At 37.0% G+C, this 13649-nt stretch overlaps 1 protein-coding gene across 1 annotated transcript in view; it reads left to right on the forward strand.

Moving 5' to 3' along the window:
• SEC24D (SEC24 homolog D, COPII coat complex component) overlaps positions 1-13649 on the forward strand; it is a 99976-nt gene that overhangs the window by 51829 nt on the left and 34498 nt on the right. The window contains exons 9-11 of the mRNA XM_021684463.2: positions 2120-2258; positions 5495-5610; positions 12671-12795. Of these exons, the coding sequence (XP_021540138.1) occupies positions 2120-2258; positions 5495-5610; positions 12671-12795 (380 nt within the window). The remainder of the gene's footprint in view (positions 1-2119; positions 2259-5494; positions 5611-12670; positions 12796-13649) is intronic.

The following is a 13649-nucleotide window of genomic DNA, read 5'->3' on the forward strand; positions in this document are numbered from 1 at the left end:
TTTTGATCCAGAAAAAGCCATCTTATTATTACATTTTTGTGACTTTCACTTCTTACTCTAATTCTCCATTCACTAACCTGAGAATTTCTGGTTGGGACCTGCATCTTTTTGTTTGCTTTCCTTTTGTCCCTTCAGATTAGTTATTATGACCAGCTAAAGAGGACAGACACTTGTCATTTTTTGCCTCTCAAACACAGAGTTTGTATTAAAAAGTATTGTATGTGTCTGTATTTGAATATGTATACATTTAAGTCAAATTCCTGGGGAGGGTTTTTAAAACCTTCTGTGGCTCTCGGCTTTAACCGTTAGATTATATCCTTTAGATTATATCAGAATTTCCTGGAAGGTAGATATCCTCCCTTCTAGATCATTTTAACAGTGGCAGTTTACAGTAACAAGTTAGCTAATCAAAATGTTTATATAAACAAATGCCTGTAGAAACTCAAGCCTATCTTAAACTTATCAAACTGTAATCTGCCGTTAAGTACACTCTCTCCTGAGCTCAGTGATTTTGAGAGAAGAAAGGTGGTTCTATATAGTTATGATAGCAACAGTTACCTTTTACCCAATAATTTTGTGCCAGGCACAGTGCTCAGTACCACACATGGATCCCTCATTTAATCCCTGTCACAATCCTACCAGTGGGGCACCAGAGCTATGCCCATGTTAGGGATCAGAAGAGATCCTATATGAGAAGTCCAATCTACTTTCTGCCTTCCTTGAGGCAAGAGGAGGGGGAGAGGGCAGTGCAGAGGCAGTGGGGACTAATCCTGAATTTTTTTTTTTTAAGACCCTCTCCTGATTCTTTTATGTATTATACTAAACCTGTTTTTTGTTTTTAAGATCTTATTTATTTGACAGAGAGAGCGCAAGCAGGAGGAGCGGCAGGCTGAGGGAGGGGGAGAAGCAGGCTCCCCACTGAGCAGAGAGCCCAATATAGGACTCAATCCCAGAGTCCAGGGATCATGACCTCATCCAAAGGCAGACGCTTAACTGACTGAGCCATCCAGGCGCCCCTTCTTCAAACCTGTTGTTGTTGTTGTTTTTTCTGTTATGAGATCTCACAGCTCATTTCTGAAACCTCAGCAGTGGATTGGTTTTCACATTGAACATCTGGACAAGGACAAACAGTAAATCTCAGTTTTCTAAGTTGAGTAGAAAATGGCCTTCTGACCCTGTCTCATCCGCCACCTTCCTCCTCTTCAGGTCTCCATTAAAAAGCAGTCTGTTTTATTTACATCTTCTTCTTTTTTTTTTTTTAAGAAAAACTTTGTTAATGTGCCAAACCCTGTAATTCTCAAGCTTTTCTAGAAATGTTATCTTTAAGGGAGATTTATAAAAGCAAGAAGAATCTTTGTGGTTTTATTCTGAAAGCCAAAAGAGTTGAGAAACAAGGCAGACTCTAATGCTGAGCTTTTTCACTTTCAAGCTGTAAAATGGTTTCTATTCATGCTTATGAGGAAGAAGCAATTGAAATATTTATTTTTTCAGTCCTGGCAAAGCATGACCAGCGACTTTAAGAGTACGTTTTGTCATGGGATAAAGAAACAGAAGAGGCAGAATCAGGGTCCTTGCCTTAAAGTGAACATTATTGTATATTTCTTCAGAGAGTTTCATTTTTGAAGAAACATTTTGTGTTCTTTGATGGAACTTATCTAAACAAACTAGAGCTCTATCCAAACTAGAGCTTTTGAAATCAGACCCAATTCACTTTCTTTATTTATAATCAATGAACAAACTTAGCAAAATATGTGATATAAGGTGTCCAGGACATTTTTAACATATGCTTTATTAAATATTATTGCCATCATTATATTTTCTCTCTGCCTTCACACATGTACAGATAAATACATATATATGCACATATACATAAATACACATATATACATATGTCCTTATTAATGAGATAAAAATTCAAATTAATTTTTGTTTGGGTATTTCTTTGAATTCAGAAGGTATCAAGAGAGACATCTTTACTCTCCTGGTGAACACCAAGAGTTAAGAGTTTCTTAATGAATGCCATTGGAAGACTTTTCAAATTAAAATTATTCCATAGTATTTCTCAAGTACCTTGAAATCCTGTACCCACCTATCTCTTCATTTTACTTGCTTCTTATAGACTCCCCTTTATTTGGTAAATCATGGAGAGAATGGACCAGTCAGATGCAACAGGTGCAAAGCCTACATGTGCCCATTTATGCAGTTCATTGAAGGAGGAAGGAGGTATCAATGTGGATTTTGCAACTGTGTGAACGATGGTAAGTGGTGCCAATACCTGCTCGTAGTAAAAGCTCTTTATTAGTTGAAATATGTTGTGCTTCTTAGCTTAGGGGAAAAAATATATGTTAAAGCTCTTAGTTATACCTGAGCTTTCCCTAAATACTGATGAGCTCACGTTCAAGAACAACTCAGAGGAAGAGCAAAAACAAAACAAAACAAAACCTCTCAGTTTTATCATCTCTAAACATGAGAGGTAAAATTTTATTTTGCCTCCAACGGAGCCTTTGTGGAAGGGGATTGAGAAATAAAACTACTTACCTACTTTGGAGTTTTGTAAGAAACAGAGCAGCTTCCATGTGGGAAGTTGTATGTGCAACTTCATGCATTTATATGAGGCTGAGAGGGGCGTGGAGGTCCCAAACGGAGCATGTTCTGGTTGGTTTCCTTCCACAGATACTACAAAGAAGAACTTTTATTTTATCTGTGTTTATAGATGATAAGTTGGAGATTTTTTTTTTTTCCTCTTTCTTTATTCCTCCGAGTTATTCCTGAATGTGAGCTGATCAGTATTTAGGAAAAGCTCTGATATAACTGAGGGCTTTAACACATGTATAGATTGTTTTTCCCCTCAGGTATGAATATTGGATTGCTTAAGAAGGAAAAAAACATTATTCTGAAGGGCTTTTCCACATTCTTTATATTTTCACTTTCATTCCAGTATGAATTGACTGATGTTGAAGAAAACTGCAAACTTGCTAAAAGCAACTTACATTCATTATATTCATAACATGTCTGTGTTTTTAATTTTTTGGTGCTCAATAAAGCGCATAGTCAGCCTGAAACATTCCCACATTCATTTACATTTCTAGACCCTTTCTAGAACCATGTGATGATTATGAGAACATGAACTTTCTACGTGTTTTCCTCTTTCCTTATCTTCATAGACATGCTTCTCTGCAGGTCATTAAATCTGAAGAATGTCACGGCTTTCTGCCTCTGTCATTGCATTCATGGCGGCTCAACTCTGTGAGTGTTCTCTGGTGGGAGAGCGCCTTGTTGCCCCAGCTCCTTATTACAGTCCCTGGTTTTGTTCAACTCAGAGTGCCAGAGACTGGTATTAGGAGTCTTTCTCACAAAAACTTTGGTCCGTTCTTAAAAATGCCTTGCTCTGGAGTGGAATCATTGGTTTCTAGCCTCATCTCAAAAACTGTGGTCCTCTTGTAATGTCTCTCTCCTTGCTTCAACTGCGGCATCCACTCAGTGCAAATTGGATATCCCTGTGAGACCAGATTCTATTGGTTCCCCACCCTTACTTCTCTTTCTAAGGAAGATTTTATTCCTTGTTTCATCCTGGATGAAGTCTGCAACCAAATCATTGACTACCACTCAATCTTGGGACCTGGACTTCAGGAGCCCTGTGACAATTCATTTCCCTGTACTTTAGTGTTGTGGGTAAGAGTCATGAGAAGGCAGAGACCTCTCCTGCAGCATTTGGATAAATGTCTCCACCAAGGTCACTAGCTCCTCAATGTCTTTAGCCAGACCCTCACCCTGGCGTCACACCCAGAGTATCAGCAGTATCTACCAGGCACTTCCTGGTAGAAAAAAAAACCAAAAAAAACAAAACCACTCAGAATTCTTGTATCTCTACATAATAAATTCCCTTCCCTTGGGTATTCACTCCTAGGAGGCTGCCGTGTTCATTTTCCAATAGGGTTATTCATACTAGGCTCAAATATTCGTTGCTAAAAGGAGCCAGACTCCTATAGATTTACACTGACACCTGCATTCTTCATTTAGGTTTAAAGAAGACAGAGGTTTATTGAAGTTAGAAAGAACCCAGCAAGCTTGGTTACATGGTTTCACTCTATTTCCCTTCAAAGTGTCCAGAGATTACACAGTGGGAAGCATGTGAGGTCAAAAGCATGCAGGAAGACAAGTGTCATTTGGCAGTGCATAATTTACAATGTGACTTGAATTTTTTTTATAAACATGACAGATAAGATGAAATGCTAATGAATATGAAATTTAAAAAATTTCACGTTACATGTAGATATGTGAATGAAAATGAATTATAGTTTACACTATGTAGAAATTACCATACCTAATCCTAAATAGTCAATGTAACATCATCTACCTCAACTAAAAGTAACAATATTGCAGGTTTAGGCCCTCATAGTTTCCTTATCTCTGCTGAGACTGTCAGTTTCCCACTTCCATAATCTTTACAGGACTTTGAATTTTCCAAATTCAGAGATCCATATGTACATATGAGTGTTATAAAACTTGTTTTAAAAGAAATGGCCATGTTATGGTAAGAAAATAGAAAAATCAATTCTTGGTGATTATTTTTAAGTTCTAACCTACAAAAACAGTCTTGTTGTAATTCACGTTGGTTCACAACTAAAAATAAAGAATACTGGGTTGTTGGTTTTAAAAGAGAACGCATTACTTCTGTAGTCTTACAAATGAAAATGTTGCTCTTTATGAAATGCTGAAAACCAGAGCATTGCTGGTTATTCTAAATACTTCTTTTGTCAGTGGTTTATTAGCCAGCCCTATTAATCTCAAGGCAACAGGAGTTTGTTTTCACAGAGATACCAGGCCATATTTGTCCAAGTGTTCAGTGTGTGACTCATAAGTGTTCCTGTGCTGTTGGATGACTTCCAGGTCGTTGCCAGAACTAACCTCCTTAGACATTTGAATCAAATTAAGAGTTCTCAGCTGAGATCTTAGTGGTATAGTCTTTCCCTAATACAGCAATCCTCTCTGCTCTGAAGTCCAAACATTAAAAGATTACCATGCAAACTTTCCATGGCTGAAGACATCTCTTAATTAAAGGATAACAAATATTGTAGTTAATAGTAGAGTCCAAATAACCAATGTATATTTCCATTAGGTATATTGAAAATTTAAATAGTTAGAAAAGTCAGAATTCCTTTTAAAGGAGGTAATTAAATAGGGAGAATTAAATTTTCTTTGTGGCAATTTAAAAACACCAGTATTTTTATCCCGTTTCTTCACAGTGGTCTAAATGATAAATGTTACATGTCATCGGTAACTTGCAGAAGAGTCAAGAGGATTTTTTAGAAAACCTTTGTACTTTCCACACATGCTTTTTACATAGTGGATATTTAGAATATACTGCATTCTAGCTTTAAAATACTTTTTCCCCCTCAACTACTTCTTTTCCTCCCGTAATAAATTTTAAGAACTTATTAAGTTGTCTGTGTTATGAAAACAAAAGTTTCCTTTCTTATTTTGATTTTATTAGTTCCACCATTCTATTTCCAACATCTGGACCACATCGGGAGAAGGCTGGACCACTATGAGAGGCCAGAGTTATCTCTAGGATCTTATGAATATGTTGCTACTTTGGATTACTGCAGAGTAAGTGTTCCCAGGACTTCAAGTGTTTATACATTGATGTCAAACTCAAGTGAATAACTTTCATATGTAAAGAACTGAATCTTGGTTCACAAACAAAGCATTTTGGTGGTGCTATGGGGATATAGAAATGCCTCAGACACAGATGAGGGCTTCTAGGCTGTTAACATGATTAAATTGCCAAACTATTCAGAGCAGTGATTATTTTTAAAAACTAAAAAGTGGTGCCAGAAATAGAAAACAATAATTTAATTTTTATGTCCCTATCAGATAAAATATTCTGAGTTCTTAAAGCAACAGTTCCATATAGTGCCTCAACCTTATTTGTTTTGTCAGAGATCTCAGAAGGTTTTCCCTTCCAAGGCAGATGCTCAGCCGATATGGTCAATAGGACTAGGACAGGTTTCTCTACCTCCTTTCTGCACACCAGTTGTCACCACAATGATTTAAGGCTCTTAAAATCTCCCTTGGACTATGTGAGAGCCTAGGATTCTGACCTCTGGTTTCCTTGCTTTTAAATATAAGCATGAGACTCCTGCCCATTTCCTTAATCTAAAAAATTAAATTAAAAAATGTAACTTTCCTTATCAGATCATTAACTGTTGGCCTCCATACTATCACCTCAGCTATCTCTTCAGCTATACAAAACACTCACCACATACTCTGAACTCATCACTCCTTAACTCTGTGCTTTTAGGTAAGATTGTTTTGACCAGACTATCTTTGCATCCTCCTGTTACATCTATATACCCCACCTAGCAAACTCCTACTCATTCTGTAATACCTGGCTGAAATTTTATCTTATGTGAGTGTGTGCATGTGTGCACATGAACAACTTTCTTTGACTTGATCATAGTGGTTATTTACTAATTCTTCTGGGTCCCCCCCCCCCATAGAATTTGGTCTGTATATTTATTTTAGCAATTATCCCCATGAAATTTAAATCTTCTTAAATGTTTTCCCTCTTCATAGATTTCAATATTCTTGGTGACAAGACTCTTGTTCTGGCTCTCTTTAGGGTATCCACCACAGTGTCTAGTACAGGGAAGACAGTTAATCAGTGTATGTGGGGTGGGTGAATGAATGAATGAATGAATGAATGAATTGGCAGGTCTGTTACTATTCCCAGGACTGGCTGTTTCCCTTTTCCAATGTCACAGTGAGAGTGACCATCATTTTGAGTAACTCGCAGGGCTTTAAAATTCTTCGGTGATTTGGAAGCATTTTCTTGGGTATCAGTTCAGATTTCAGCTTCTATCTGAAGTACCATATGTAGACCTGAAGAAACAGAGTCATTCTGACTAATTTTCTTACTTCCCCTTCCAACGTGAATGCCTACTGATGCCCTGTTCTCAGAAAACAGCCTCCGACCCACAGCATTCTATCACAGATGTTTGCAAAGGGACCAGTCCACATTATTGAGTATAAATTACAAAGAACGTTTTTCCTGAATAGAAGTTTTTTCAATTGATTGGATTTAATTTTTTTCAGTTAATATAACTTTTGCATTTATCTTAGTGCTTTGTATGATTTCTTTTACCACATTACATAGAACTAGTTATTAAAGAAAAGTTAATGCTTTATTAATTCAAAATGTAACATCTGAACATATTTTGAGAAACATAAGAACATTTTTGGTATAAATGCTTTATATCAGACAAAAAAAAATCCTAAGGTACCAACTACTTTTAGGCAGTTTATTTGTTCTTTACTGTTCTTGGCTGAAGGTAAATGATTAAGTAGACCATAAATAAAGCCATTATAATAACTAGTGATGGAAAATTTATTGATTGATCTTTGCAACCGTAGTATAAATATAACTATGCTCTCAGTTTCTAGTTCTCTGCCAAAAAAGCTATATAATCTTGATTTTATGCTTTTTTAATAGAAACTCAGGCAGAGAGTCAAATCTATTTCTGGGAACAAAAGTTTCAGTATCTTCAAACTCTGTTATCTGGAAATGTTCCAGATGTCTAATTGATGGGAAATTTCGCCCAGCAGGCAAGGAACCAAATTTAAAAAAATGTACATTTTAAAGAATTTTTTGTAAGCTTAATCTACCTTTTATTATTCCGAGTAAAATTTAAAATTTAAAGAGTTTAAGTATCTTCAAGTTTAATTATAATTCAAAATGTAGATAAAGAATAATAATGAGTCGCCTTAGGGATTTGGACAATGAAAAAGAGCTTATTTAATTTGTACATGTATTTTTTAACACCACACAAATTTAGAAATACAAAATTATATTTTCTCCTATTCATCTTAGTTTATCTTGATACCAATTTTATATAATAAAATTAACGTTGATATTTACTATATGTGATGCTCTATGCTAAGTACTTTTTATGTGTTGTATCGTTTAGTTCTCAAGTGAACCCATGTGGTGAGTACCACCATTACATGGGGAAACTGAGGCCTAGAGAGAGCCTAAGTGCCACCCTCAAATCACACACACATAGAAAGTGCTAGAGCCAGACTGAAAACTGTGTTGGCGTGACCATAGAACCCCTATTCTTTATCAGTTTTCAGAAAATCACCATGGGATTCCCCTGGAAAAAAAATACCCCAACTCTGTCATATAACTGAGTTTTTCACTTAAGAGTTTACAGAACATATCTACACACAAAGTGTACCTGAAATGTAAAACCCCATTCCGAGCCAGCCTTTCTTTTTTCTTTCTTTTTTCATCTCTCCACTTAATTTTAATTCACTGTGACATTTAATGGATACCTAACATGCCCAAGACACTTGGTTATGTGCTGTGAGGGATACCAAATAACAAGATAATGAACTGGTTTCAAGGCACTTCCTATGTCTAGACCCGATAAGTATATAGTTATGATATAAACCCAAGTATGATAAATGCTATATGAGTCCAGTAATCCTAGTGCTATAAGAAACGGACAAGCGATGATGTATGATTTGGAGGATCAGGGAAGGCTTCAAGGAGTAAGTGACTTTTGAGCTGGTTACACCATGAGCAGAGTGTGGACATGTGAGAAGGGAAGGGAAAACAAAACAGTGAGCAGAAGCAGAGGATTTGCAACTTCGCTTTCTTCAGGGACTAGGTGGGTGTCGTAGGTGAGTGAAGTGGAGTTAGTATGGGAACTAGGATAATTGGAGAGGATGTTCCCTTTCCCCCAAAACACATTCATATTCAGATATTTTTTTTAAAAAAACACTGTGCCAAACAAAATACTTTTCTGGCCAAATTCTTGGCCCAGGCCTACTAAACTGTGACTTCTGGATAGGAAATGCTTTGAAAATGGCAAACACTTAAATTAGTTGAAGGAATGCGTATTGGGGAATAATGGGAAGTAAAGCTGGGAAATTGTTTTGAGATACAGACTAACCACTGGGTTTGGCGTCATACCTTTGATCTCCTGGTTTTTTTATACCTGTTTGTTAATGAGTATTATGGGGAGTTGTAAATGCCAGGCCATTGAGGAATTTATGTTAATTCAGTAGGTGATGAGGACCATTAAAGGTAGAGAGGGAGTTGTTGCCTTAGTCCATTTACCCATCCATCTACACATTTATTCACTCAGTTAGCAGTATTGAGCATTCTTTTGTGCCAAACTCTGTGCTTGACTTTTAGGACTCTCAATAAACATTCTGTCTTCAGAGGCATTATTAGCATTGTGATCTGTATTGTGTCTTTGGACCATTTATTCTGACAGCAGTCTGTGTAATGAGAGGAAAGAGATTGGAGGCAGGGGGATATTGGAAGTTAATGCAGTAGTCCAAGCAAGAGAAACTCATGGGAGTATAGCAGTTCTTCAAAAATTTAGAAATAGAGTGACTGGGTATATACCCAAAATAATTGAAAGCAGAGTCTCAAAGAGGTATTTGCATACTCATGTTCATAGCAGCATTATTCACAATAGCCAAAAGGTGGCAGTAACCCAAGAGTCCATACATGGATGAATGGATAAACAAAATGTGATATGTTACATACGTGGAATATTATTCAGCCTTAAAAGGAAGAAAATTTAGACACATGTTAAATATGGATGAACTTACGCTAAGTGAAATAAGCCAGTTACATAAAAGACAAATACTATGATTTTACTTTTCTGAAGTACCTAGAATTGTCACATTCATGTAGGTAAGAATGTAGAAATGTGGAATGGTGGTTTCCAGGGTCTGGAGAGAGAGAGGGGAATGGTAAGTCGTTGTTTAATGGTCACAGAGTTTCAGTCTTACAAGATAAAGAGTTCTGGAGGTGGATGGTGGTGATGGTTTCAAAACAGTGTGAATGTACTTAATACCACTGAACTATGCACTTAAAAATGGTTAAGGTGTTAAATTTTATGTATATTTTACCACAATTAGAAATAATTTTGGAAATGAGGGTCTAAATTTGGGTACTGGAACCAGAAGGGCTTCACAATTAACTGGTCGTGGATGGTTAAGAAAGGTGGACAATTCCATGGAGAAAATGAGATTTGAAACTCAGATTGTTTTTGAGGATCATGCTTTCTCTAAATTCCTTACAGAGAAGCCAGTACAGTGGGATAAATCTTATCTTACCTGCTACAATTTTGAGTGAAGATCTTGGCAGGCCCTTTATATGGAAGTGTGCTGCTATAGTTAAATAGAATGCTGGTCTGGAGCTCAGAAAAGAGACCATGATGAGAAAGAATTTGAGGAGTCACCTATAAAGAGGTGCTGGTTAAAATGGCGTAAATAAGATCTCTGTGATGGAGCATGTGGTAAGAGAAGAGAAGAGGGTGTCGTTTGGAGAAAGATAAGAAAATGAAAAACAGAAGCAGCAGTCAGAAAAGTGGGAGAGGAAGGGCACTTGGGTGGCTCAGTCGTTAAGCGTCTGCCTTTGGCTCAGGTCATGATCCCAGGGTCCTGGGATCGAGCCCCGCATCAGGCTCCCTGCTCCACGGGGAAGCCTGCTTCTCCCTCTCCTACTCCCCCTGCTCGTGTTCCCTCTCTCGCTGTGTCTCTCTCTGTCAAATAAATAAAATCTTTAAAAAAAAGAAAAGTGGGAGAGGAAATGACACCACAGTGCCTTGACACCTAAAAAAGTGAAGGTGGTCTGCCATGCCTAAAATTGGAGAGATAAAAGAGATTTAGGATGAGAGCTGGATTTTACTTAAAGTCCCTTATTTGCTGTCAGGAGGTCTGTGACCCTTAACAGAGTGGTTTTGGTAAGGTGTCATGGAAAACCAGGTTTTTATAAAGTTCATACCTGTTAGGCGTGGCTGAACAAAGCAAGCTGGGTTGAAAAAGTGGAGTGAGTAATTCAGGCAGCCAATGATGAAATCATTAGAGTTTTCTAGGCATGTGATGGCAAACTTCTGGATGGTTAAGAGTAGGGACCAGATAAAACATGTGAAGGGATCATTTTGAAAGGATAATCAGTGGGACTCAGTGATGGAAAGAAAAGGAATAGTCAGATCTAATTTCATGTTTTTAAGCCTTTGAATTGGTGTGTAGTGATGTTTTTGATAGAGATGTTGGAAGAGAATGTCATTTAGAGGAATGAGAAATTGGTTTCCGATGCATAGAAAACTAGTTACAGTGAAGCATTCCATGGAGATGTGCGTGTTGGATTTATGGAAAGTATTCACTGGGGGAACTGGTAATGCTGAACTTGAGAGAGTACACAAGAATGGTAAGGCACATTTGGGTTGGTCACAAAGAGGCTTTGGCTTAATTAATGGAAATGATTGTTGTTTTTATTTGATATAAATCAATTTAACTCTATATTATAAATTAGATTAGGTGGGAATCAGGAATGATTTGCAAAAAAAAAAAATGCTCAGATAGACAGCAGTGGAGTTCTTTGTTTTCTTTGTTGGTCTGACTTTGAATGTGACAAAGTGATGAAGCATTTATGTTGAAGATTTTTAAGTCCTGTAGTTTTCTTATTTCAAATGACAGACTTTATTAGAAGAGTGTTATACCTAGCCTTCTAGTGGATATACAATTAATTAGTAAGGTAATTTGGAGATATTATCATGTACTTTTATAATTATAATAGTTAAAATACAATTTTATTTTAGAAAATTTTTGTCATTTATCATAAAGTTAAAAATTGAATTAACCTGAACTCTTGTTTTAGTTTGAGTCACTAAGTTTGCCTGTGGTTCTGTTTTCTGAATATTTTGTAAGACCCAACTGAAGAATCACTTCCTAAGAGCTCTTTGAACCCCAGCCAGTAAAGGGACCAACAGATAACAAAACATTTATGTAACAGCTGCTTTATGTTACAGTGATTGTTTTAAACAGATAGAGAAAAGGCACAATATTCCATTTTTAACCATAAATACGTAAGGTATAGGTAAGTATTTGACAATATAGTACAGTTTTAAGGTATACAATTATATTTTATTATTTTTTAAAGATTTTATTTATTTATTTAAGAGAGAGAGAGAACACGAACAGGGGGAGGGGCAGAGGGACAAGCAGACTCCCTGCTGAGCGGGGAGCCCGACCTGGGGCTTGATCCTAGGACCCTGAGAACATGACCTGAGCCGAAGTCAGGCGCTTAACCAACTGAGCCACCCGGGCAACCCTACAATTATAGTTTAATATATAATTTCATATCTTTAAAACTGAAAGAGCTTATAAAGGAAAAGATTTGAAAATAGTGTTATCAAGTTAATGAAGTTTTACTAGTTTCAAGACAAATGCTAATTATTGTATGTACTCTTTGGGGGCTCAATTTGGCAAGGTACCAGACACATTTCTTCTCATAGGCAGAGGGTTATAAGCAAGGCTGGCCACCAGACTGTACTCACCCTTGGGTAATTGTAGTGATAAGGTCTTTGGAGTGCTATAAAAGTGAAGCTTCTCTGCTAGATATCATAATCCTGTCTAACTCAATAGTGTGCCGCAGGTCATACCCTGGAAAACAAACAGCTTTTATCTTTTTTATAGCATCAGAGACTGTGTTCTAGAAAATGATTTAATTCCACAGATGTTATATCCTAAAATATTAAATGAAAAGTTTGATGATCTTCAGGAGTTTCTGAGTGTTTTAATTTGATTATGGAGTGTATATACTTTATAATTACATTTGTGTGATCTGTTTGCTTTCCTGTAGAAGAATAAGCCTCCCAATCCACCAGCCTTTATCTTCATGATTGATGTTTCATATAGTAACATCAAGAACGGACTCGTGAAGCTCATATGTGAAGAACTGAAGACTGTGCTGGAAAAACTTCCAAAGTAAGGGAACTCCCATTATTTTTAGAATTTGCACAATATTACGGAATTAGCTTATTGGCCAGAAAACAAGTGCTGAATGACCCATGGATATCTTTTGCTAATGAGGACATTGGGCAAATATTTATAAATCAAACAGCACTATTTTTTTTGAGTCCTTAAGAAGTCCGGAGTTATCTTTTGTATAAAACAAAAGAAACAAACTGATAAAAAGTAATGCTATGGTAAACAATATTCAAAATACATTATAAATTAAAAGGAGATTCCCAACAGTGTGATGGGAAAGACTTTGGAAGTCTGTTATTCACTTTCAAAGGGGTTGATTTTCCAGTGGAAACCAGTAGCTGTGGGTTGTAGTAGAGTTCTAAGGGATGCCAGGAAACGGAATTGTTGTCTTACGGCAGGGATGGTAGCTTTTTAGCCAAATTTCCTTTGCCCTTATACACCATCAAACCCCTTTGCTGCTTTACTGCCTCCAGGTCCTGGCACAAGGTAGATCACTTTCTTTGTCACTGCAGGGGGCAGTGCACAAAAGGAAAGGTGGAAAGGTATTTCAGCAAACATGGCTATTTTTTATAGTGTATAGACTAATTGTTTAGGGTGGGAAGTACCATCTAGTAAGAAGATCCTTTATGAGAGGAAACATGGTTAAGAAAAAGGCTAAGGAATATTGTCTGAAACCTCGTGTCTGCACCAGGCTCAACATCTTCCACTCCTCCCTATATCCTGAACATAAGCAATCTCTGTTCTGGAAAGGGATGCATTGAGGGATGGGTTGTCTATAGTCCTTAGGGCTTCCTGAGTCCTTGGGTGCTCATTCCTCTATATTCGTTCCATATGTGGCTGCTGTGTTGGTG

Source organism: Neomonachus schauinslandi, chromosome 2 (assembly GCF_002201575.2).
Source record: "Neomonachus schauinslandi chromosome 2, ASM220157v2, whole genome shotgun sequence".
Taxonomy (NCBI): Eukaryota; Metazoa; Chordata; class Mammalia; order Carnivora; family Phocidae; genus Neomonachus; species Neomonachus schauinslandi.